The sequence below is a fragment of the Pongo abelii genome, chromosome 10, assembly GCF_028885655.2.
Source record: "Pongo abelii isolate AG06213 chromosome 10, NHGRI_mPonAbe1-v2.0_pri, whole genome shotgun sequence".
In the NCBI taxonomy this organism is placed as follows: domain Eukaryota; kingdom Metazoa; phylum Chordata; class Mammalia; order Primates; family Hominidae; genus Pongo; species Pongo abelii.
In genome coordinates this window covers 14,177,011-14,201,997 of record NC_071995.2, presented here as the reverse complement: position 1 = coordinate 14,201,997, position 24,987 = coordinate 14,177,011, and the positions used below count along the sequence as shown (strand labels likewise).

The 24,987-nt window shown below is 43.4% G+C and overlaps 1 protein-coding gene and 1 long non-coding RNA gene across 4 annotated transcripts in view; one reads left to right on the top strand and one right to left on the bottom strand.

The window, feature by feature from the left end:
- LOC129049063 (uncharacterized) overlaps window positions 1-2,059 on the bottom strand; it is a 58,767-nt gene extending 56,708 nt beyond the window's left edge. Inside the window, exon 1 of one of the 2 annotated variants that reach the window (XR_008511832.1) lies at window positions 1,110-2,059. This is a non-coding gene — a long non-coding RNA (uncharacterized LOC129049063). The remainder of the gene's footprint in view (window positions 1-1,109) is intronic. The other variant, XR_008511833.1, reaches the window with a different exon arrangement.
- GRIN2B (glutamate ionotropic receptor NMDA type subunit 2B) overlaps window positions 1-24,987 on the top strand; it is a 442,920-nt gene extending 417,933 nt beyond the window's left edge. For both annotated transcript variants that reach the window (XM_002822968.3, XM_063712040.1), the window contains exon 15: window positions 978-24,987. In XM_002822968.3, coding sequence (XP_002823014.3) covers window positions 978-2,834 — 1,857 coding nt within the window. In that variant the 3' untranslated portion in view covers window positions 2,835-24,987. The remainder of the gene's footprint in view (window positions 1-977) is intronic.

The window sequence follows — 24,987 nt, the reverse complement described above, 5'->3', positions numbered from 1 at the left end:
CCAGGCAGGGAACAAGATATGAGCAGGAGGTTGGCTTGACTTTAGAATCAAACATACTGAGCCCTCCAGGAACCCAGCCCATTGCCTCTCCTGCACGGTGTCCTTCAAAGCCCTGTACAAAAAGCTGTACACATGGAGCTCTCGATCAATGCTAATTTGTTAAGATGTTAATAATTGATGATAATATTAAGTGAGTGAGAAAGTATAAGAAGGAAAACAGGAGCTAAAGAGAGAATAAATGAGAGAATTCAACAAGGGAGTTATTTATTCCTATTTAGTACTGGCTGTTTGTCCCAATTCTTCCCTCCCACAGTGTAGAACACAGCAGGAGAAAAATCCTTCTTTGACCCCAGGGCTTCCTAATTCTCTCTTTCTGTGAATTTTGTTCATGCTTGGCTCAAGAAGAGAATTGCTCAGCTGTTATTTGGTGACCAAAATTCTAAAGCTGCTTAAAATTTGTCAAAGCTAGAAAAGAGTGACAGTTGTGAGCTACTGAGCTCCCCTGTGCTTTACTGTCCGCCACGTGTGGCCAGCCACGGCAGAGCAACTTCAGTGTCCATAGAACATGGCCGTTTATTTCCAGGAGGCTGACGATATTTTTTGCTATGGGTTGATATCATGGCCTCATTTTTAAGATGTGAAAATCTAGGCATAGAAAACCACGGTAACTCAACAGTGAAGTTGAGGCAAAAATGCCATATCTTATGATTCCAGTCCCTTTGCTCAAGTTACTGGGTGTGGCCATGCCCACCCTCTGATGGCCAGGTCACTGACCTCAGCTCACCACATGACAGTCACCAAATTTAGGGGTATAAATTAGGCAAACTTCTAGCCACATCTAATAGTATATTTGACTATTCGCTTCATGCTTTCCCTTTTTCTTATCCCGTTGGGGCAATTATTGGTGGGAGAGTGTTTTTTTGTGGTCATTTCTAGCCTCTCTGGGGATCTAATCTGTCCCTCCATTCTTGCTTCAGGGTATCTACAGCTGCATCCATGGGGTGGCGATCGAGGAGCGCCAATCTGTAATGAACTCCCCCACCGCAACCATGAACAACACACACTCCAACATCCTGCGCCTGCTGCGCACGGCCAAGAACATGGCTAACCTGTCTGGTGTGAACGGCTCCCCGCAGAGCGCCCTGGACTTCATCCGACGGGAGTCATCCGTCTATGACATCTCAGAGCACCGCCGCAGCTTCACGCATTCTGACTGCAAATCCTACAACAACCCGCCCTGTGAGGAGAACCTCTTCAGTGACTACATCAGTGAGGTAGAGAGAACATTCGGGAACCTGCAGCTGAAGGACAGCAACGTGTACCAAGATCACTACCACCATCACCACCGGCCCCATAGCATTGGCAGTGCCAGCTCCATCGATGGGCTCTACGACTGTGACAACCCACCCTTCACCACCCAGTCCAGGTCCATCAGCAAGAAGCCCCTGGACATCGGCCTCCCCTCCTCCAAGCACAGCCAGCTCAGTGACCTGTACGGCAAATTCTCCTTCAAGAGCGACCGCTACAGTGGCCACGACGACTTGATCCGCTCTGATGTCTCTGACATCTCAACCCACACCGTCACCTATGGGAACATCGAGGGCAATGCCGCCAAGAGGCGTAAGCAGCAATATAAGGACAGCCTGAAGAAGCGGCCTGCCTCAGCCAAGTCCCGCAGGGAGTTTGACGAGATCGAGCTGGCCTACCGTCGCCGACCGCCCCGCTCCCCTGACCACAAGCGCTACTTCAGGGACAAGGAAGGGCTACGGGACTTCTACCTGGACCAGTTCCGCACAAAGGAGAACTCACCCCACTGGGAGCACGTGGACCTGACCGACATCTACAAGGAGCGGAGTGATGACTTTAAGCGCGACTCCGTCAGCGGAGGAGGGCCCTGTACCAACAGGTCTCACATCAAGCACGGGACGGGCGACAAACACGGCGTGGTCAGCGGGGTACCTGCACCTTGGGAGAAGAACCTGACCAACGTGGAGTGGGAGGACCGGTCCGGGGGCAACTTCTGCCGCAGCTGTCCCTCCAAGCTGCACAACTACTCCACGACGGTGACGGGTCAGAACTCGGGCAGGCAGGCGTGCATCCGGTGTGAGGCTTGCAAGAAAGCAGGCAACCTGTATGACATCAGCGAGGACAACTCCCTGCAGGAACTGGACCAGCCGGCTGCCCCAGTGGCGGTGACGTCAAACGCCTCCACCACTAAGTACCCTCAGAGCCCGACTAATTCCAAGGCCCAGAAGAAGAACCGGAACAAACTGCGCCGGCAGCACTCCTACGACACCTTCGTGGACCTGCAGAAGGAAGAAGCCGCCCTGGCCCCGCGCAGCGTAAGCCTGAAAGACAAGGGCCGATTCATGGATGGGAGCCCCTACGCCCACATGTTTGAGATGTCAGCTGGCGAGAGCACCTTTGCCAACAACAAGTCCTCAGTGCCCACTGCCGGACATCACCACCACAACAACCCCGGCGGCGGCTACATGCTCAGCAAGTCGCTCTACCCTGACCGGGTCACGCAAAACCCTTTCATCCCCACTTTTGGGGACGACCAGTGCTTGCTCCATGGCAGCAAATCCTACTTCTTCAGGCAGCCCACGGTGGCGGGGGCGTCGAAAGCCAGGCCGGACTTCCGGGCCCTTGTCACCAACAAGCCAGTGGTCTCGGCCCTTCATGGGGCCGTGCCAGCCCGTTTCCAGAAGGACATCTGTATAGGGAACCAGTCCAACCCCTGTGTGCCTAACAACAAAAACCCCAGGGCTTTCAATGGCTCCAGCAATGGGCATGTTTATGAGAAACTTTCTAGTATTGAGTCTGATGTCTGAGTGAGGGAACAGAGAGGTTAAGGTGGGTATGGGAGGGTAAGGCTGTGGGTCGTGTGATGCGCATGTCACGGAGGGTGACGGGGGTGAACTTGGTTCCCATTTGCTCCTTTCTTGTTGTTTTAATTTATTTATGGGATCCTGGAGTTCTGGTTCCTACTGAGGGCAACCCCGGTGACCAGCACCATCTCTCCTCCTTTTCACAGTTCTCTCCTTCTTCCCCCTCTGTCAGCCATTCCTGTTCCCATGAGATGATGCCATGGGCCCTCTCAGCAGGGGAGGGTAGAGCGGAGAAAGGAAGGGCTGCATGCGAGCTTCCTCCTGGTGTGGAAGAGCTCCTTGATATCCTCTTTGAGTGAAGCTGGGAGAACCAAAAAGATGCTATGTGAGCACAAAGGTAGCTTTTCCCAAACTGATCTTTTCATTTAGGTGAGGAAGCAAAAGCATCTATGTGAGACCATTTAGCACACTGCTTGTGAAAGGAAAGAGGCTCTGGCTAAATTCATGCTGCTTAGATGACATCTGTCTAGGAATCATGTGCCAAGCAGAGGTTGGGAGGCCATTTGTGTTTATATATAAGCCAAAAAATGCTTGCTTCAACCCCATGAGACTCGATAATGGTGGTGAACAGAACAAAAGGTCATTGGTGGCGGAGTGGATTCTTGAACAAACTGGAAAGTACCTTATGATAGTGTCCCACGGTGCCTTGGGGACCAGAGCAGGTGGATTGTGCATGCATGTGTGTTCATGCACACTTGCACCCACATGTAGTCAGGTGCCTCAAGAGAAGGCAACCTTGACTCTTTCTATTGTTTCTTTCAATATCCCCAAGCAGTGTGATTGTTTGGCTTATATACAGACAGAGATGGCCATGTGTAACCTGAATTTTGGCTGTGTCTCCCTTCATCCTTCTTGAATAAGGAGAATGAAAATTCTTGATAAAGAAGATTCTGTGATCTAGACAAAAAAAGGTGGTGAGCAATCCCGCAAGAGCAAGGTACATAAACAAGTCCTCAGTGGTTGGCAATTGTTTCAACCAGTTTGAACCAAGAACTTTCCAGGAAGGCTAAAGGGAAACAGAATTTTCACAGCCATGATTCTTTTGCCTACACTTGAGAGCAAAATTGAGCATTTAGACTCTCGACTGGCCAAGGTTTGGGGAGGAACGAAGCCACCTTTGAAGAAGTAAGGAGTCGTGTATGGTAGGGTAAGTGAGAGAGGGGGATGTTTCCAATGCTTTGATCCCTTCTTACTTAACCTGAAGCTAGAAGAGCAGGCTTCTTCCCCCCAAAACTGATTACAACTGCTACAGAGCAGACGGTTAAGAGAAACGAGCTTGACAATTAAGAGAAATGAGCTGCACTCCATGAGTGCAGCTCAGGAGATACGAAGAGAGGGGAAGAGACTTGGAAATGGGAGAGGGGGGCAGAGAGGGACCCTCCACCACCTCTTTGGGCCTGGCTTCCTGGGAATGTGACTTGAGCCCAGAGTGAACACTCTTGGTAGAAGCCCTTCTACCTTCCTGCAACACCTTGTTTCCCTCTCAGATTGTACCATTGAGGAATAAAAAAAGATATACATGTATAAAACTCCAGGGATGAGGGTACCGGCAGAACTGATACTCCCTTCACTTAACATTGGAAAATTGAGAAGGGAAATGAATATGTGTCACTGCCGGTCCTGAAACTTGCGGTAGGGCTATTCTATGGGTCAGTTCCACTGTCCTGCCATCCTCCCCTACACAGGGTGGCATCCAGAGAGCCCCAGGTCTGTGTGGAAGCTTGACTGCAGGATCGCCATGTTGCACACAGGACACATAAACCAGAAAGGTGCTCATCCTCCTCTGGAAGGAAGCTGCCATGTCTCTTCAAGTCACTCCCTCCAGGGCTGCTCTTTGCCCCTGTTTGCCCTCACTCGCGACCCTTCCTCATCCCGCCCTTGACTGCTGTCCCTAACCCTCCTCCTTGATTTTTACCTCAGTATCTTTCATTTTAAAGCCAACTGAAGGCCTTGTAAAGCTTTGTTTTCTTTCTAAAATGAACATGGGGTCAAGGGGCTGAACCTCTCACAGATTTGGAGAGAGGAGCACGGAGTGCTTTACCTTAGATAACAGGAAAGACTGAGAGAGGACAGAGGGCGTGAGGCACCTCCAGGAGGAAGAAGGCAAAGGGCCACGTAAACACCGCTTCGCCCTGACTCTGTCCAGGGGTCAGGGACTCATCCCCTCATCTTCCTCTTACCTCACCCCTTTCAAACAAAAAAACCAAACCAACTAACCTAGCGAACAGCAATCTAGAACCAAGGGAGCTCTTTCAGTCTCCGCTGGCAACAGAAATCAAGATGGTGTTTATTTCATATGTAAATATTTTGTTTTCTAATTAATTTTGTATAGATAAAGTGTTCTTCTTGTGAGTATTCAGGGTGTTGGGCTGGAGGGAGTGGGGTGGGGATGGGAATGAGAGGGAAAAAGTGTTTTGTTATGGGTTTTCATTTTCCATTGGGGGAATTGTTTTGTATGGCTTTTGCTTCAGGGTGTCTGGAAAAAGTGAATGCCCATGGAGGCCACTATGGTGAAAAAGCCAGGGGAAAGTAATTTGTGTCCATCCCCCCCAGAAAACCAGTCTTCTTACTGGTTTGTGAGAAATGTTCATGCACTTTGGCCAGGGTTTTACATAGAGTTCAATTTGGCTCTACACAAACCCCAGGTCTGACTCCTATCTTCTAGGTAGACCCTAGGTTACCACATTCCACACAAAGACAGGCTGGTGGCACCATATTTCCTCTGTCAGTACCTAGGGTAGGAAAGATTCCCAAAAGGGCTTAAACAGAATTAAGGTCAAATTAACTTCCCATTCTTGGTGTGACTGAAAGATTTCAGGAAGCTCAATCCTGAGAAATCTCCCAGTGGCCTCCTCTGATGCTGAAACAATCATCTCAGTCATCTGAGTCTTTTCTTCCTTAGGACCTGGGCGCTGACTCACTCCCTGCCCCACCTCCACCCTCAGAAATCAGCCTGGCAAAGACACGTGGAAAAATCTCCACTAACTCTACTTTTTGAAGCATGTGATATCTGGTCACAGAGAGGTAGTGCTGGATATGTGTCTTACAAATTTGCATGCTTTTCTAGAAAAGATGATGGGATCCACTAAAAACTCGGTGGTGAGATGATTCAGCAAGATTGCTGAAGTTAGGTTTAGATGTGGGAGGGTGGGTATGTGAGCAATGGTGCCAATAGCGGCTCTTTATTTGCCTTGTCCTCATTACTGCCATCAGGAAGGTGCTACTGGCCTAGAGCCAGGTGTTCATAATCTGGCCTTGGATTAACCAGACAAATAGAACTTCTTTTCCTAGACTGTTGGCTTTGTGGAGGTTGGCAGCCTCTCTCTATCACAGGATAAAATTTCCAAATCCATTTACCCAGTATATTCACTACATTTTTTCCTATCCTCCCATCATGAAAGCTGTTAGCTGGATAATTTTATCTTTCTAAACTCCTTATTTGGCCCCAATTGGTCGCTTTTCTTCAACTGGATATTTGCATTGGGACTAAGTTACTCATGGTCTGCTCAAGAAAGCTTAAAGAAAGGAAGGCTGGGCATTGTTAAAATCTAGATGTTACTTAATTCCAGAATAACAAGCAAGTAAAATGCATGAGGAAGAATTCAGCTATAAGCCCAATCTATATCACAGATGGGTATGAAACAACACCCAATCCATCCAAAACTGTGAGATTCCGCAGATACCCTCAGGAGCACCTAATATTCCCATGTTCTTCAGAATCCATGCTTTCTCTCTTTGTACCTCTATCATTCCCTTCCATTGCAGAAGTGGTTGGTGAGTGTGGTCCTGTATGAACTCCTTTCAGTGGCAATGCTTAAATCTCAGCATTTCCACTGACAATAATCTGACCCTTGAATTTGCCTGAGTCAAGAATGTGCACATCCTTCAAAGTGATGCATGTACAGTGGACTTTGTTATTTCAAAATCCGTCACTGTGTATCCTCAGCCAGAACTTGGGAAACATCCTTCATGTGTATTCCCCTGCACTGGCCACAGCCATGTTGTGATTGAGGGGAGAATCCCAAATGATTCCATTAAATGTTGCTGGTGTCAGTAATGCCAAAAACGCATGTATGACGTGATACAGTAGGAGCTGTCTATACAGTTAAGTGACTATCACCCACCCGGTCTTCCGTGGCCATCGGGAGTTGCCCAAGGGAGAATTCTCTGCAGAGTGCTGGTCACCTGCACATGTCACTAAGAACTAGGTTTCTTTGGTTCATTTTTTTTTTTTTTTTTGGTCAGTTTTTAGTTAATTAGTTCAAGATTTAGAAACAGAATAACCAGATTGTTTGGGCAATAAGCTTTTGGAAAAACTATTCCAGAACTCACTTTATTCTTTCAATCATCATCTCTCTAAAAAGGCCCTGTCATTGCTTGACACCCTGTGAATGTCTGTTTTTGTATGTTAGGAATGATTCAGATGTGTGCATAAATGATGTCACTGCAGTGATATTGATGAATGCATTTAGCATTTCCAGGGATTGTGGCCATACCTTATGTGCTCGCTGAGCCCAAAGCCATATAGGAAACATATGCTCAGTAGGCTGCTACACACTACAGCAGAGCTTTTGCTTTCTTCACTTGGGTGTCAGAGACTTTTCCTCCTTTTTAAGGAGCTCTTCGTGGAGGAGAAGCAGCTGAAGATGAATAGTCACACTGGGATGGGTCTGGCCTTATGTATGCTATGTGGTCCATGGTGTGTTGAAGGTCCTGAAAAGGTCTTTTTCATTTCCCACGCCACTCCAACTACTGCCTTCCCACACAGATTTGTTGCTTTAGCACTGAGCTGAGCTGCCTGTCATTCAAATGAAAGTAATCCCAGGAAAGGTGACATATTAAGCCATATTAGGGATGTATACATTTAATCACCTAATTTACATTAGGAATCTCACTCCTTTTCCTGGGAATAAGTTATGATACAAGAGAAGAGGAAGGGAGCAGAGAGCACTGAGAGCAATAGAGTAGGGAACAAGGACACAGGTCCTACATGGCAAAGACATTTAAACCATATTTTATCCTCCACCTGCTTTTATTTAAGCCTCATGTGACACCTAAATAGGACTCCTGGTTAGGAATTATTTTCAATACACAATCATATGAGTGTATAATTTATGAATTTCTAAATTCAGTATCTTGTAGGGCAGGTTGAGAACTATGATTCTTTCTATAGAAAATAGAAGAGTGATGCTTCTCCTCCATTACATGTTACTGAGTAGGCAGCTAGAAAAATCAAATTGAATTAATGATACAAAAAAGTTACTGTCATTGTCTGGTTTCTGTCCCAGTTTAATCTTCCAATTAGCTAAGTTGGTCTATATCCTATACTTTCCACCTCCATACGGGGTGCCCTGTTATCTGGTAAAAGAGCCACTTATGACCTCCGGTGCTACTTAACCTGGGGGGCAATTGTTTCTTAGGCCTATCAGATGTTTGGGATGACACTAAAATGGCAGATTAGTCAGTCTGAGAATGTCTAATATTGATCTGGATCTAGGATTCTATTCTAGTTTGGGGGGTGGGGTTGCAGTATTGTATAAAATCATAGGATATCTGAGAACATCCCACCCTCAACTCATTCAAACCACATTGATTGATTCAGTCACACAGTGGCCCTGTGAGTTCTATGACTTAGAAAAGATAGCCTATCTATTCCCATGACAAAGGCCCTCACCCAAAACCTTAAATTGAAAGGCAGTGCTGCTACTTTCATGCCTTGGAGAGATCGGTGAAGTTTAGGGCTTCTCATTTACAATATTGAAGCAAGAAAAAAGAATTTTGTTCAGGGTAATGGGTTAGAATAGCAGTACTGGGAATAAGTGGGGAAAGTTAGAAATCTTCCACGTTTCTCTCTACATCTCTCAGAGCTCCGTACAGTGAGTTTCTGGAGCTGCTTCATGCTTTGAATATAATTGCTGAGGTGATTATGTGGTTAAGGGCTCCTGAAAGAACTGAAGGTGAAAAGCAGAGTAGATGAGTAGAATTCCTCAGAGCCTTGGCACTCTGGTGTGTAGAATCTGTGTTTCGGAAAAGGTAAAAGAACTCAGTGCAAGAATTAAGGTGCAATTAAAAAGCACAACACTAAGCCCAATTTAAACTGTTATTTTAAAGATTAGGTTTCCACACTTTAAACCTGAACTCTTTCATCGGTAATTATTTTAATGTTGTGATTTAGGGGGTAGAGCAGATTCTAGTACTATGCAGGAGAAAAAAATAAAAGCTCTCTGGTTAAATATGTGAGTTTAATTAAACCACGTCTATTGTGCACGTACTATGTCCCTAGGCTAGTTCTGTGAATGATATAAAAGGTTTCAAAATGGAGTATATTGTACTCACGTAGAATATATGAATGCATAAGTATAAAATATGTAAATGTATGTATAAATAGGTATGCATACATTTGTATGATTATACATGCAAGTTTAATATTTTCTGGTTTCAGGGTAGGAGTCAAAGGTATCCATTATGTTATTTGAAAAAACATTGCAGAGATTCAGCTTCCCATGTCATGGCCAGGCCTGGACTTCTTTTGAAATTATTACACCTCCCAGAGCTAAAGCTCTGGGACTTCCTCTCTAACCACACCTTGCCTTTTCTATATCTTCCTTCCTTCAAGACCCCTCTGTTGTTCTGGTCCATAAATCCATCTGGCCTCATTGACTTCCCTCTTCGGTCTAACCCTGTATTTACCCACATTAGCAATATTCTCACTGGCAATTCCTTTTTCCTCTTGCCATCTCACTACACCAACCATGCTTAGCTAACTGCATCCCATCCCCTTGTCATTCATTGCATCTCCAAGAAGAGCAAGTCTTAAACCTATGCTGAAGAGCACAAATTCAATCAATTTAACGTCACCTGAAGCCTACTCAATTGGACTTTTTAATTTCGCCAATGTTGACTCAGTGTCACATTCTGTGCTTGATAAATTTGTTTTATTTTCCTTTCATGTTCATGTCCTGTCTTTCAACAGGCAATCTTTCCTACAGTGTTCACAAGAAAATCTGATTGAATCCTCACATACGCTGTCCTCTCTGCCTTTAGATTTCTCTTGTCTTTCACACATCTTTTCCATCCTTTCTCCCAACCAAGTGCTCCTCTTCCCTATGCTCTGACCTCTTCTGAGGTGCTCTCCAGCCAATTGTACTTCTCTCTTTTGCATCTTTAATTCCTTCCACACATCTACCTGCAACTATCTCAAAAACACCAATCCCACAACTATCTCTAAAGACAAATCTCTCAATCTAATTTGACTCTTGAATTTCTGTCCTATCTCTGTTTATCTTTTCACTTCCCAACTTCTCAAAAGGGTAGTCTGTCTTTCTCCACTTCCTCTCCTTATGCTCATGGCTTCATCAATAGGCTACACCCTACCACTCTTCTGAAACTGCTCTCAGGCAACGTTCCAATGAAGTTCTTGTTACAAAAGTCAATAGCCTTTTTTCTTTACTTTCCCTGCTCTTCAACCTCATTGACAATTATCATTGGGAGGCAATGCATTCTGGTTTTAATCTTAGTTCTCCGGTCCTGTTACCTCATTGGTTCCTGCTCTTCCCCTTATCTCCTTAGCATTGACTTGCCATGGTATATCTGAGCTTGACCCTCTTCTCCTTATCTTAATGCTTCTGTAGCAATCTTTCTGTCTTCTATGATTTCAGTAACTCTTTGAATGAAGATGAATCCCAAATCTTCACTTTTAGCCCCTACCTTTTGCTTTTCCTTCATACACATACTTCCAGTCACCTTCTGAACACTCAACTTCATCTTGACTCAAATATCCAAGACCATTGCTGCAAACCAACATAATCACCAAGTTCCTCCTTTTGCTTAATGGTATCACCATGTCTTCCGTCACCAAATTCAAGCTTTTCAGGCACTTTTGCCTCCTCCATTTTCTTCATCCTGCATATCTAAAAATTTGAAAAGCCTACTAATTCTTCCCCCTAAGGTTTCCAGTCTTTCCTTTTCATTCAGACCCTTCCTTCTAGTCTGGATTATTTCAGCATCTTTTAGCATTGTTCCAATATTTTATATTTGAATCTACTCTTGTCAGTACTCACTTCCTACATATAAATCAGATGTCATTCTTCAGATCAAGAAACAACCTTCAGTGGGCTTCACTTGCCGTAGTCTGCCAGCAATAATTTCTTGTTACTTGACTATGTGTGTGCCCCATAATCCAGACAAGCTGAGTAACATTTGTTTCACCTTTCCCTACCAGCTTGTTTTCCCACTTGTGTCTTCCCTTAAACTGTTCCCTTTGTCCAAAATACTCTCCTTCCTATCTCCCATCTCACTCCCTTCTTGAATAATATCCATTCCCTCTATATAAGTCTTCAAAGACCAGAACAACTTCTTCATCTTCCATCCAGAAAATAATTTTAGGCATTTTATGAATGCCCATAACACTTTTGTTGTGTCTCCTTAGTGGCAGCTATCATGGGCCATCTTATTTCATAGGTATTTGGTTATACATCTCATCTCTCCTGCTACAGCATAAGCTCCCTGTGTTATGCTACAGCATAAGCTCCTGTAGCACTAAACAGAGTGCCTTGTATATGAAAGACATTAGTAAATATTTGATTGTAAATGATAATTGAGAAGGAGTCACTTTATTTTGCCCATTTGTATCTGCAGTAGCACCTAAGGATGAATCCCCCCAGTTTCTATATATATATATCTGCACACACAATCACGTGTATATGCTACATGTATACAGCTCATTATTTCAAATGAAATCTGGATTTTTCTAAGTGCTTTTTCCTTTTTCTAAGTGCTTTGTCCTTTGAAGTTGTTTTGGACTGTTTTATGGTTAGGAAAGTGTACTTGGAACACTACATGTACTCAAGTAAGTGACAGAGAGAGAAACTATGAAGGATATTAATCAAATTTTAGGTATCAACTTTTCAGATGCTTTGGGTAGAGCTTGTATCCAGACACTTTACTACCAAGACTGAGTCTCTAACAACCTGATCCATGCTGGGATTTATCTGTGATCTAATATTTAGCTTCTTTTTTAACACTTACAACACCAAAAGAACCTTTTCACAGTTCTGGCTCACTAATCACACAGCCTTGTAGACCCCAGGTGGTGGTCCAATAGGACCAGTGTATTTCACTACACGCTACTTCCACATTTGTGGCCTTGGGGGAACTGTCTGTGCTGGTCACAACCTTGTCTTTATATTTCTTTCCTGGGTTCTGTGGCTTCTCACCCTTTCTGAGGCTTTGTCTACAGGATCACTTCTCCCAAAGGGAGGATAAGAGTTGAGGTAATTGAGCACTTTACCTCTTATCTGTATATTTCCAATGAAAGTAAGTTAGGATTTGAATGAGCTGGCTCAGAGAGAATTCTAGTCTCTAAACTACTCCTTTCTCTGTAAATATAAAGGGATTCATTACCTCAGGGGGAGACAACATCACTTCTGACCTTATGGCCCTCCCTTATCCTCTGGTCCCTGTATTCTTGAAGCCCTGTTAGCCCTTCCTCCTCCTCTCTTGGCTCTACTTAGCAATCTATCGTTCTTTCTAGCCAGTGTCAGTCTCTGTCCCTCTGAAGAAACTCTTGGAGCTGCTCTGGTAACCAATAATGTTTCCTTTCCTTCTCCTGGCCAGCCTTCTCTGTAAATCTCATTATGCCATTGGCCATGAATTATTCCCCTTTGGGAGGCATCTTCTGCCACTGTGTACTAATTTAAAGCATACTATAGATAACTGAACTCAAATAAGTTACAGGCAGTGACAAGTCTCTTTTTTAAAAAAAGGTGAATAAAGTCCATTCTTCACTGAGACAGGAGTGGGTAGGACAATTATTATTGGCAAGGTAGGGCAAAACTTGCGACAACTTGGGAGATACCTAGTGAAAATTAAAATATAAGTCTAGAGAGATAATTTTGCTTTTAAAAAGTCCTATTGGATCTAGATAGTCTTGCTCCTGAAAATGAGAATAGTTAATATTTTAGAGCAAAACCCATTTCATTATACTATGAGACTTTTTTTAGCTGATGAAACAAATATTCTGGTAAACAGCTGGTGGGAGGGTAGGAAGACAGCCATCCTCATGAAGGACATTCATTAATCTCATTTGGGCCAATAAATGGACCAAAATTCTAGGCATTTTAGCCATGAAGTGTTCATGTCAATTATTTTGCCTACAAATACCCATAAAAGGAAAAGGAGGATATGAGGAAGGAAAAGAACAGGAAGTCTACACTGGAGCTTCCCTTTGTGTCACCAATAAAGCCAGGAGCTGACATGTAAGGCCCATGGTTCCCCCTTGGTTACTGGCTTCAATGATAGCTTCGGAAAGTAGGGAACCTTGAAAGAGCAAGGACCAAAGCTGAGATGAGTGAGGAACCTGAATGCAACCTTATCTGTGAGGTCCTGATATCCACATGGAATCTGGCCCCATGTCATTCCTGCCCAGGTCCTTCAGATTACAGCACCCAAGGAGCACTTGATCATCACTCTGGGCAGAGGGAGTGACTTGTCACACCACCCTTACCCACAGAATTTAGGCCACCAGGCTGTGACTCCATTTGTCCCCCTTGCAGTAAGAGATTCATAGTCTCTGAAATCTGACAGGAGAACAGCGTCAGGTGAAGAGGCCACAGGAATGCAAATTTGCTGAGCTGCCTGCTCCTCTAGGATAAGTATATTACCTGTTTCCAGAGGGGATTTTTTTTTTCTCAAAATGAAACAAAACATCCCTGCCTAAAACTTCAGCCCTATTCAGAACAGTCTTGCAGTTAACTGTCATTGTCACATTTTAATTGTAATTGATTTTCTTTTGAAATCAATGGCTATTTTAATGCTCCCTTTGGCCATAAGAACCCTCTGCAAACCAGAGACCTGGCCATTAGGTTGCCTCTGGCTGAGTTATTACTCGCAGTAGTTCATACTTTGCTCTCAGATATTCACCTGAACAGCACAACTACACAGAATTTGATCTCTTTGCCTTGAGCATTCTGATGCCTATGCACCTCCCTAATGCACACACACAATCTTAACAAATAGATCCAAATTTCCAATGTCAATCATGTTATGGTAGATGAAAGTGTTCATTTAGAATGGGATAAAGAGACATATCATGATTTATGCAGCTAGTGTTTTCTCTTTTGCTCTACCTGGCTTGTGGATCATTGATCCCTCAAGGTTTGACAGAAATATTGAGGCTTCATGTGAAGGCAACATGTTCTTTGTGATGGAACAACCTAGTTATCCTCTTCGTTTTCCCATTTTACCCTATGGAATCCATGTGGCCTTCTAAGGTCCTGTTGATGGATTGGTACTAAGGATGGAGAAGCAGAAGCCAGTCCCCTGAGAACAGACAGTCCTGTTGCTTAGACACATACATATTCACACATGTGCCCACATCTCTTCTTGGAAACATCATGAGCAGAGGTGGAGAGGTCTGTTCTCAATGCGAGGAATAGGGATAAGAGAATTCCTTGAGAATCCCTATTCTCATGGAATAGGGATAAATGCCTTCGTGGATTCGATAATTTATCTGTTCTCTCTCTCCCAGGGTCAGGAGCAAGAAAAATATCAAGGTTTCACGTAGGCAGGAAGCAAGGAGGATAGTGAAGCATCCAGGTAGAACTCTTACTGAGAAAAACATGAAGTAGTAAAATCACCGTTTCTTTGATATAAATGCATTTGGAAGTCAACGAGGGCACTTACAGCTGTGTTTCCCTTCATTAACTTTTCATCTCTTGCATTCTTTACTTCTCTTTCTCAATTTATTCGTCTTGAGGTATACTTATCCTGGGTTGACTCTGAGCAGCCCACCCTCAAAACACAAACAATGTTAGGATGAGAAGTTGAGTGAGCACAGAGCTCGAACACATGCATGGTACTTAATGTTTCCAAACCCGAGCCCAATCAGTCTAGCACAGTCAATCCCACTGCATTTTAATGACTAGGATGGGGCCTGCTGTACATAGCTGGACATCTTGGATTACAGAAAAGAGGCTTTATGTGAAGGCAGCATTTTCTTTGTGATAGAGCAACTTAGTTATCCTGCTAACTGTCCTATTTTACCTGGTGGAATCCATAAGTTCCTGTTGATGGGCTGGTTCTAAGAGGATGGAGAAGCAGAAGTCATTCTACCAAGAACAGACAGTCCTGTTGCTTAGATACATTCATATTCTTTATGACAGGATTCCTCCTGAGACTCTTGCACACCTTCAGTGATCGGTACATTCACTTTGGTTATTTCTTGGTAACAGGCACGAGAAATGGGTCACATAGAAATCTGAAGAGTCATTTCTTGAGCATTTTTAGCTTATTCCCATGTAAAGAGGCACTGAGCTCCTGCAGTTCTAGCCTGCCTCTGCTCCCCTCCTTGGGGAATGGTAGAGTTTCTAGGATAACCAGCAATCCATTAGGCTCCACCACACTTTAGCCTATGGTACATTCTGAGTAAATCACAGTAGTTGGTATGTGAATACAGGAGAATTTACCATAACCACTTCTCCAGATAACCTCCTTTGACTTGGAAATAAGATCATCTTTCAATTTTACAGATGAGAAGTCAAAGCACAAAATTGGATAATTAGCCAAAAGTAAGATTATACAGAAAATTCTTGACAGAACCAAAACTTGGCTGAACCAAAACTTGTCCAAATTTCTAACTCTCAGTCTAGCTCAGCGAGTAATGCTGCCTGAATTGTCTGCCCCCACTGTAGGTTTTCAGCATCTAGCACTGGAAAAAAGTCATGAAATCTAGGCAGCTGATTTAGCCAAATCTTTTCTATGAAATTTCCCTTTGCAGACACACACACACACACACACACACTCCACATACATCTAGAGACAAGTCAAAAAGAGCAAGAAGAAAGCAAAACTTTGAAAATCAGAAAGGATAGAGAGGTTTCCATGGTGAAGAAAACTTGGTCAAATAAAAATGTTTTTGAATTCTATGGGGTAAGATACTGTGAATAATTTTTTATTATTAAAATTTTTTTATGTAGCATGTAATCCACATAAATAAAAAGCTCAAGAAAAAACTGGGACAGAGGATTTCTTCCAGAGTGCTACATGGCAAAAGAGCCTTCGGGAACGTGTGCAGGGGAGTCATGATACTCCGAAGGTGTCAGTAGTTTTGGTCAGCCCACAGTGAGCAGGGCAGCCTCAAGGGAGAGCCCCTTACATCCTCTTCTGGGCACCTCTGTCTAATTAAGTTCAAACATAAAGCCTGATTCTAGGATTAAGGCATAAGTTAGTTCTGAACAGAAAAATATAAGGCAGTTCACATACACAATGAATTCTTGAAGAAAGAACCTATAGCCCCCAGACCGATAATAAATAATTATTGCCTGCCTAAATCCTGAGGAAAGGGAAGCATGGGTGCTCCAAAGATTAATAGTCTCCTGAGAATACTTATGAGACCTTGATTTTGTCACAAGGTTGCAATGGTGAATTATTTATTAAGCACCCGCAGATCAGAGAATCTTGCAACAACCTTCTCTTACAACCCACCTGTTCACTTATGAATGATATCAAGCTCAGGATATAGTCCATCTTTCCAAAGATTTTAGTATCTTTAGTTTGTGCTGCAGAAGAAATTTTGGCTCACAGCATTATGCTTATACCAAAAACAGTGAAAGAGCTCTAGTGTCCTGCTTAATGTAGAGTAACTTTTTTTTTTTTTTATGAGTCCTTCCTAGCCCTAGAGGGAAGATAGGAGAGGAGGTAGGAAGATGGAAAAGTCCTTAGATGAATGAGTGAGGAGTCTTCTATACCATCAACTTCAGAGTGTACTGATCCCCGGAGCCTGGTTCAGGAGGCTGGTTTCAGATGATCGGAGCAAACGGAGGAGGTAGCTTTTATTCCCATGCATGAAGATGAGGGGAGAAGGTGGGCACTAGACTAATTTTTTAAGCTAAAAAAAAAATCAAGCCTATTACAAATCTCATTTTTCCCTTGTCCTTTTGCCTCCCAATAATTCACATAAAATCGTGTTATCATAGTAAGCTAAGAGAGAGGGGCAGTAGCTATTTCTACCTTGACTCCGTGGTGACTTCATCTTTTTCATGAGTGTCATTACAGATACCTGGATCATGATGATCCTGAAAAACAGGTCACAGGACCAACAGCTGATGAGTATTTGGAGCATCTTATTCCCCCAAGATGACCACTCCCTGTCTTCTGCTACACCTATATTCATCAGGGGGAGGTGGAAAAATAGCAGGATTCTTGGGGACTCTGAGGGCATGAATGGAGAATTATTTGATTGAAACCACAGAGCTCTTGTGCTTAGTATTAAATATTAAAATAGAAATGAAAAGTTCAGCTTTTCTGAGCTGTACCATAGCGGCCAGTGGAGGAAGTCTTACAAAGAAAATCTATATCTGCACAAGACTGAAGCCACTAAACCGAGTATACACAAAATAAAGACATCTTCCTATTTCAAGTATCCCTTAGGGGGCATGGGTGCTTAGCTATCCTATGAAAGACAGAGAAGATAAGCTCAATTTTAGAGCCCAGAGCTTGCTCCTGAGCAGCAAGATCCACATGAACTTAAACTCTTTCTCACTGAGCCTAGGGGTGGAATGTAATTCCCCTGATGGTTTTGATTTATTTCCAAGCTAGACTTCTCCATTTGATCATTGGCACCTTGGCAGCTCACACATCCCTGTGGTCTCTTCTGTAGCTTTCAGAAAAAAAAAAAAAAATATATATATATATATATATACACATACATACATACATATACATAACCCTGTTTGGGTAAGGCCTGTTGACAGAAGCCAGATATCTGGGTGGAAGTTAGCAGATGGGCAAGGAATTCTTATCTCAGAGTTTCAACACTGCAACGATGTGGAGAGAAGTCTCCTGGGAAAATGCATATGCCCAATAACTTCCAAACAAATCAGGGAAGTTGGAGTATTTTTGAGATTTACAGTGTCTTTACTTCAGTAAAACAAGCCATAGCAACATTATGCTCTGCAGAGTCTTCTGTTCCCCCTTGGATGGACAAGAGCTGCTTCTCCTAGGGAGACAAATAAGACCAAGAACAAAACTCCCATCTCCTAGGCCAATTATTGTTTTCTCCTTTCCTTTCTTTTTCATTCTCTTTGTTACATAATGGTGAAATCTACCTGGCCATTGCCAGTCAAACATTCTAATTGCTAAATATCATATAGAAATTCATGAAAAAAGAGTAGAATCAGCAGATTTCATTTAATCCCAAGGGTATTTGCAGTTTTCATCCTCTGCCTCAAAGTTATCTCTTCTTTGAGGCACATGATCACCCCTTTCCTCTTCTGGGTGGCCATGATTCCAAAATGAATTTCAGTGGTTGGTGCTTCACAAAAGGAAAGACAGCTATAATATAAAATAGACCAAAATACTTATATTTTTAGCCACTGCAAAGTGGGTTTTATCGTTGAGGACAACCTTCCAAGCTCCTCACCTGGAAACCCTTCCTCACCTCCCAACCTCCTGGCAGCTCTCCTGGTTCCCCTTCATGTTTTTGGCTTCCCTCCCCGACTTTCTTTTCCTATGAAAACGGGATATATCCCTTAAACTGCATTCTTATCTAAACTATCAGACTGTTAAAAGAAACCCTTGATAGTAATTTTTCATGGTTTTCTCATCATTTTTTAACTTAGGAAGTTGGAGAAAGAATGACGAGCAGGCAAATGAGGTCTTGTTCCTGAGTGCTCAAGGTCAAGTGCTGGGATAGTGAGTGCCTCTTAGTGGAGAGGGATGTGCTCTGGAATATTAAGCCACCTCTGAGCATGTGCCCTGGTGCTTTGGTCGAGATGCCTGCTGTGTATGTGGAGGTATTTTGTGGCTTTTCTTGTTCTCTCTTTTTAAATTTATTTCAGGGCACAAGCCCTTTGTGATGGAGGATGTCTAGCTTGAACATGCTGGTAATGTGTGACACTATCCTCAGCTCCCCCTGGCCCTGGGTTCATAGGAGGCAAGTGTTTCTAAATTTCTCACCCAGTGAGTTGTTGCATGTTATTTTTAACCATTAATATTGTGTGTCTATTGGAATGAGAAAGAGAAGGTTGAATGGGAAACAGATTCAGTGACAAGCAGAAAAAAAGCTTGGTTCTGAAAAATGTTCTTCACTGAGTTGAAAAAAAAATAATCTAGAAACAAAGAAGAGGGAAATTGGGGTAGAATGGTTTGGTGGTGAAGAGACTATGACACCCACATCCAGATGCTCTCGTGTATTCCCTCAGAGATTTGTTTGTCATTCCCTGTGAGCTCTGGCAGAAGGAGAGGCTGTGCTGCCATTGATGGCTCAGAAATGGTGACAGGCTGGCTTTAGAAAGAGACGTAGGCTTTCTTCCAGGCAGACATTGATAAGCATTGTAGCTCGATTCTTCAAAACCTTGTCTACAAACCTTTAGGTCAGCCCCTTTCCAATGATATCCATTCTCCAGTCAAGAAGATTCTGAGTGGAAGAGCCTTGTGTGCATTGTGATTACATTGACTTAAATTGGGAAGCCAAGGGGCACTGAGAACTGAATATATCAGGGGAATGGAGTTAGCTGAACCTTTTTTTTCAATATTGGAATGATTTTGGATCACAAAGTTAGGTCACCTCTGAGAGAGAAAGTCTGTTAAATAAAATTATATCTTCCCATCTCCAGTGAAATCACTAGGTTGCTAATGTGATTACTGTTTACTTCAGGAAGAAAATTGCTAGATTCGATTACAAATAGGCATTTTACAGATTGATTTAATCCTGAGTCTTACACATATTAACATGGAATTTACTGACTCAGACATGATCTTCTAAGCTATAAAATATTACTGGCGGGTAGTAGATCATATGTTCTAAGCAAACCAGGAAAGCTAAAACGTTGAGTAATCCTCCCAAATATTCAGCGTCTGTGTATTTCACTATAGCTGTAGGGGATTTGGGAGTTAGGCCGCAGGGGAGAGGAGGGACAGAGTGCCTCAGAGTAACTTTTTTCTTACCTATTAAAAAATAATAATTAACCCAAGGACAATTCTCAAACCAGAAACAAGCATGAAAAGTGAGCTCTGCACTTGCCATTGGTTAAAATTTAGAAACACTTAGAATAAATATCCAGGTTTTGGGGGAAGAGTTGTTTCTTTGCTTGCATTGTTTTGTTTACTGGAGCTCTTATTTTGGGGATATTTGGTCTGTGGCTTCAGAGCATGTTTTGGATAAATGACTTACCCATGCATTGATATTTATTGAGTGGAAACTCATGCCAGGCTGTTCTAGGTGCTGGAATATAAGAACGAACCACACAAAGTCCATACCCTCTTGAAGTTTGTATGTTGATGAGAGGAAATGGACAAAAAAGCAAATCAATAGATCTCATGTCAGATAGTACAAAGTGTCATGCAGAAAAATGAGGCATATTAAGGGGGATAGATGATAGGATGGGTGTGTGGTTGCTACTTTTGAGTAAGCAAAGGTGACATTTAAGTAAAGGTTTAGAGGAAATGAGGGAGTGAGACTTGGGGCTTTCTATGCAAAGCCAAAGAGAAAGCAATTGCAAAGGCCCTGCTGTCAAACCAAATGCTTGGCAAACTTGAGGAAGAGCCGGGAGGCCAATGAGGGAGGAGGACAGTATGAGAGGTGAGGTCAGAGAGGGGGCAGTAACGCAAGTCAGGTAGGGCCCTGTAGGACACTGTCAGGATTTGGCTTTTAGCAAGAGCAAGATGAGAAGTTGCTAGAAGGTTCTGAGCATAGAGTGATATGATCTGACTTCAGTTGAAGAGGAAGCTTTGGGACTGCTGTGTTGAGAGTATACTGTGAGAGGGCAGACAATGGAAGCTGCTGAAAGACCGGTTAGGAAGCTCTTGCAATAATCCTGATAAGAGATCATAGTTGCTTGGGCCATGGTGTTAGCAGGGGAGGTGATAAGAAGCAGTTGGATTCCGGAAGTGTTTTAAAGAATCGATATCACACAGTTTGCTGATGAATTAGACATTGAATAAGAGAAAGAAAAATCTTAAGAATAACCTTAGCATGTTTGGCCTGAGCTATTGAAAGTTTGGAGTTGCTATCAGTGTAAGACAGGAATCCTGCAGGTGAGGCTGACTGGGAAGGAAAGCCTTATAGTTTAAGGTGTCTACAGATGTACCAAGTAGAAATGATGATTAGGCAATTAGATATATGGACCTGGAGTTCAGGGAAAAGGTATAGCCTGAAGATACATATTTAGAATTTGTATGCGTTTGGATGGTATTTGAAGCCATGATACTGGAACTAGAGAATGAGTAGCGACAGAAGAGAATTCTCTAGACTGAGGCCCAGGGTGGAGGATTGTTCAAAGCTCCAGGAGATGAGAAGGGACCAGCAATGGGACAAGTGGTTAATGGGTAAAGCAAGTACTACTATTGAGTCGGATAAGACTATCTGGAAACATGGAGGTCATCCCATTGATGACCTGGAAAAAAGCTGTTTCAGTGGACTGGTGGGGGCAAAAGCATGATGAGGTAGATTCAAGAAAGAGGGGAAGGAGAAGAGGTAGAGACAACAGGAATAGGCAATGCTTTAGGAGTTTGGCTGTAAAGAGGACATGGAAATAGCAGATCATAGAGAATGTGACGCCCAGGGAGGGACTTCTTTTTTTAAGACGGGAAAAAATAAGAGCCCATTATATGTTGACCAGACTAATCCAGGAGAAAGGAAAAATTGATGATGCCTAGGGAGAGAGGACAATGGCTGGAGTAATGTCTTTGATGAAGTGAGAGGGCCTGGGATTCAATACATACATAGAGGGACTGGCTTCAGGGGACTAACCAGGTTTGTTTGTATTAATAGCAGGGAGAGAGTGCATTTGGGCACAGATGCAAGTGGGCTGGTAAATGGGATAATGGGAGTATGCTTTTTCTGATTGATTTTTAGTAAACTATGAAAGGAGTTCATCAGTTAAGAGTGAGTATAGGGGAAGAGTATTGGAGGTTTTGGAAGGAAGAAAGCATGAATGAGTCATATAGCCATCCGGCAGGAAGAGTGAGAACAAAAATGTCAGAGACACCAAAAATATAGGAGACATGCTAGGTGGCTCAAAGGACTTATTTGAGTTCTTATAATCATGAGTTTAAAGAAATTTGTTTTCTTCAGTCACCTTCAGCTGCTTAAACAGGGTGGCAAGTTAGATTGGAACAGGGTTGGGGTATAACCAGGTGAATATAATGAAAGCAACAACAGATGTGGAGTCAAGGGCAACTGCAGTGTATTAACTATAATGTTTGGTCATGGAATCTAAGCTGGGTGTAGAGGAAAGAGGATTTTTAGGGAAGGAGAAACAATGAAGCATATTAGAGACAGAGGATTGAGATTCAAGCTGGGATCACTCAATTAGTGAGTCAGGGGTCTCAGAAGCAATAATCTAGAAATTAGGAGCTGGGTTGGAGAGGTGGATGCTTGAGGTTATGGAGGGCTTGCAGTTATTGGTGGTTTGGGGTCTGTTGTTCGGGTGGTGGGCTGAGATAAGATAGAGAAAAAGGTTATAGAAGGAGCAGGGGTCAAGGAACAAAATGTTGACTTCCATATGATAGGAATGTAAATTATGACAGGAATGAGGGAGAGTGATTCAAGAACATTTCAATCATTGCATCAAGTAAGGGGTTCAGCTAGCCTAGTCTGATGTGCATCAAAGCTGGATTTTACTGTTGTTGCATGGTATTTTTTTTAAAAAAGGAGGGAGGATGGTCTGGAATGGCAATGAGGGGCAAGGAGGGCATCTCCACCTCCAGGCCCCAGGGCATGAGGAAGGTGCAAGTGGAAATGCTCACCACCTGGGAGTGATTCAGGGTCCTCAAAGAGGAGCCAGGTTTCTGTGAGAGCAAGAGGAAAGGAATTGCCAGGGTTGTGGCTGGTGATGAACCACTGATTCCTAGGCAGGATTTGGTAGTTGGTAAAGTAAGGGATATGGGCTGAGATGGGAGATGTGCATGGGTATCTGGGGATGAAAATCCAAGTGATAAGAGGGACTGGGGGTCTTGGGCTTCTCGTGGTGATTGCCCTAAGTGAGGATGTGGGCATTTGGGGTTGGCCCTAATGGTCTCTATGTCAGATTGAGGTGGTGATGCTGCAAGTGCCCGGAGCAGGGACTTGATGGCAGCACATGGAACTCTGGTACCTCTTCCTCAGTCCTGATATTTGTTTTTTTAACTTCCACTAAAAACCCCACTGCTAACTGTGATAGGCCACAACATGTTTTTGTAGATGTCAACAAATGTTATCCTAGATTGAGACCACATTTTGACTATTTATCCTGGAAAGTACACATTTTCACAGGAAATCTTGTCCTTTCTAAGGTTCCCAACTAAGCTAGTCTCTTTGGGGGGATCATAATTCTTTGTTCTTACTTACCTTATCCCTTGTTCATCTTTAAAAAAAAAAATCAAATAAAAAGGATTGGAAAGCAACTTTGCTTCTGCCCAATTCTGCTAAATGAAAGTTTTCTCTGACAGATCATTTTGATTTTGTATTTTCTTTTGTGACACAGAGAAACAGTGGGACAGGAGCATGGAAATGAATGAAAGTCTTTAAAAGCCTTGAGAGAGAGTTTTCAAGGATCAGGAGAGGGCTTAGAAAGAAAAGGACTCTGAGTGGGGCTGCATGAAAAGGGTGTAAGTGAGGACTCTTGGGGAGGGTCTGAAAAAAACTAGTAGTTTGGTAAGGAGAGCAGAAAAATAAAAATCCACTGTGTAGGCATTTGGAGATTTAGCAAGAGCAACCTAGAGTCTGCCCCCAGAGACATTGCGCATTATTTCTGACACAGAGGATGCGCTAATTCTATTTCCTGTGCCACTTGAAAAAATCATAATTTGAGAAGAGAAACTGTTAGGCCATTTCTAGTGAACTGTTTTTCCAAACCCTCACGGAACCCTGAACAGGGTGTAAATGAGATCACAACCACTGCTGCTGCTGGTTCAGCCTCTCTGTCCACTAGTAAAGGCAAACCCTTCAGCACGGTCATATCCTGCCAGCCGTTTTCCCCCAAAAGATTAAATTGTGTTCATCTTGGCTCATCTAATGCCACATCTTGAGTTCTTAAGGTATCACAGCCAACTCAGAGTCATACCTTACTTTATGCACTGAGTACACATTGAACTCTATTTAGGAAGGAAGAGGGAAGGAAGAGGGAAGGAAGAGGGAAGGAAGAGGGAAGCAAAGGAAGCCAGGGATGGTTTCGTCATGACCTCTCTTTGCTTTCTGACCTCCCGGAATCCACTCTTTGGAAGATGAGCAGAAAAAAATGTGACTTCCATTTACCCTGCCTCAGATCTCCCCTCCTTCAGGCTGGCTCCCACCCCTGGTTAATGCGGTAAATTGGGTACACCTATTTGTTAAAGGAATTTGTGGGAAGTGAGGGGCAAAATTGTTGGAGCAGAGGGAATAGATTTATGGGAGCTTTGTTACCCAGTGACTATCCCAGCATTAATACTTCAGAGTAGCCCTGACGCTTGTGGAAACATTTCAAGGGAGCTAGAGGCAATGTTACAGTGGAGATCAGAGAAGGGATGGGGCAGTGAGCTCTTGTCCCTAGGGGAAATCTCTTTTCCTCCATGTGACAGGAGCCAGTGCTCCAACAGCATCATAATTACACTTAGCCACAATGACTGATGCGTGTGTGTGCCTGTGCACGTGTGTGAGCGTGCGTGTGTGTGTGCGCGCACGTGTGTAAGGGGGTGATGATGGAAACAAGATACGCATCCACTGTGGGGTTGCATTGCAAATTCACAGCTGCACCCCTCCCAAAGTCACATGGCGGAGGGGAAATAGTCATAGCTTTCCCGTGTGATGTCCTCTCCAGGGAGCACCGACGACTCAGGCTTGCCTCAACTCTGCGAGGCCCAGACTCCACACTCCTCCCTGGGGCCGGCTCTCCTTCCTCTTGACTCTCAGATCCCCAGCCCATCCACCTCCAAGTTCTTTTTTTGTTTATTTGTTTTGCTTCTGTTTTCTGTAAATATCTATTTCTTATTTTGGACATGCAGGGATCAATTGAGATTCTGGAGTGGGGGGAGGGGCGGATGACTGGGTCTTTTTATTTTTTCCTTTCTCTCTTGGATTTTGGTGTTTGAACTTGAAAAAAAATAATTACAAGTATATATATAAGCAAATGACTTACCTTTA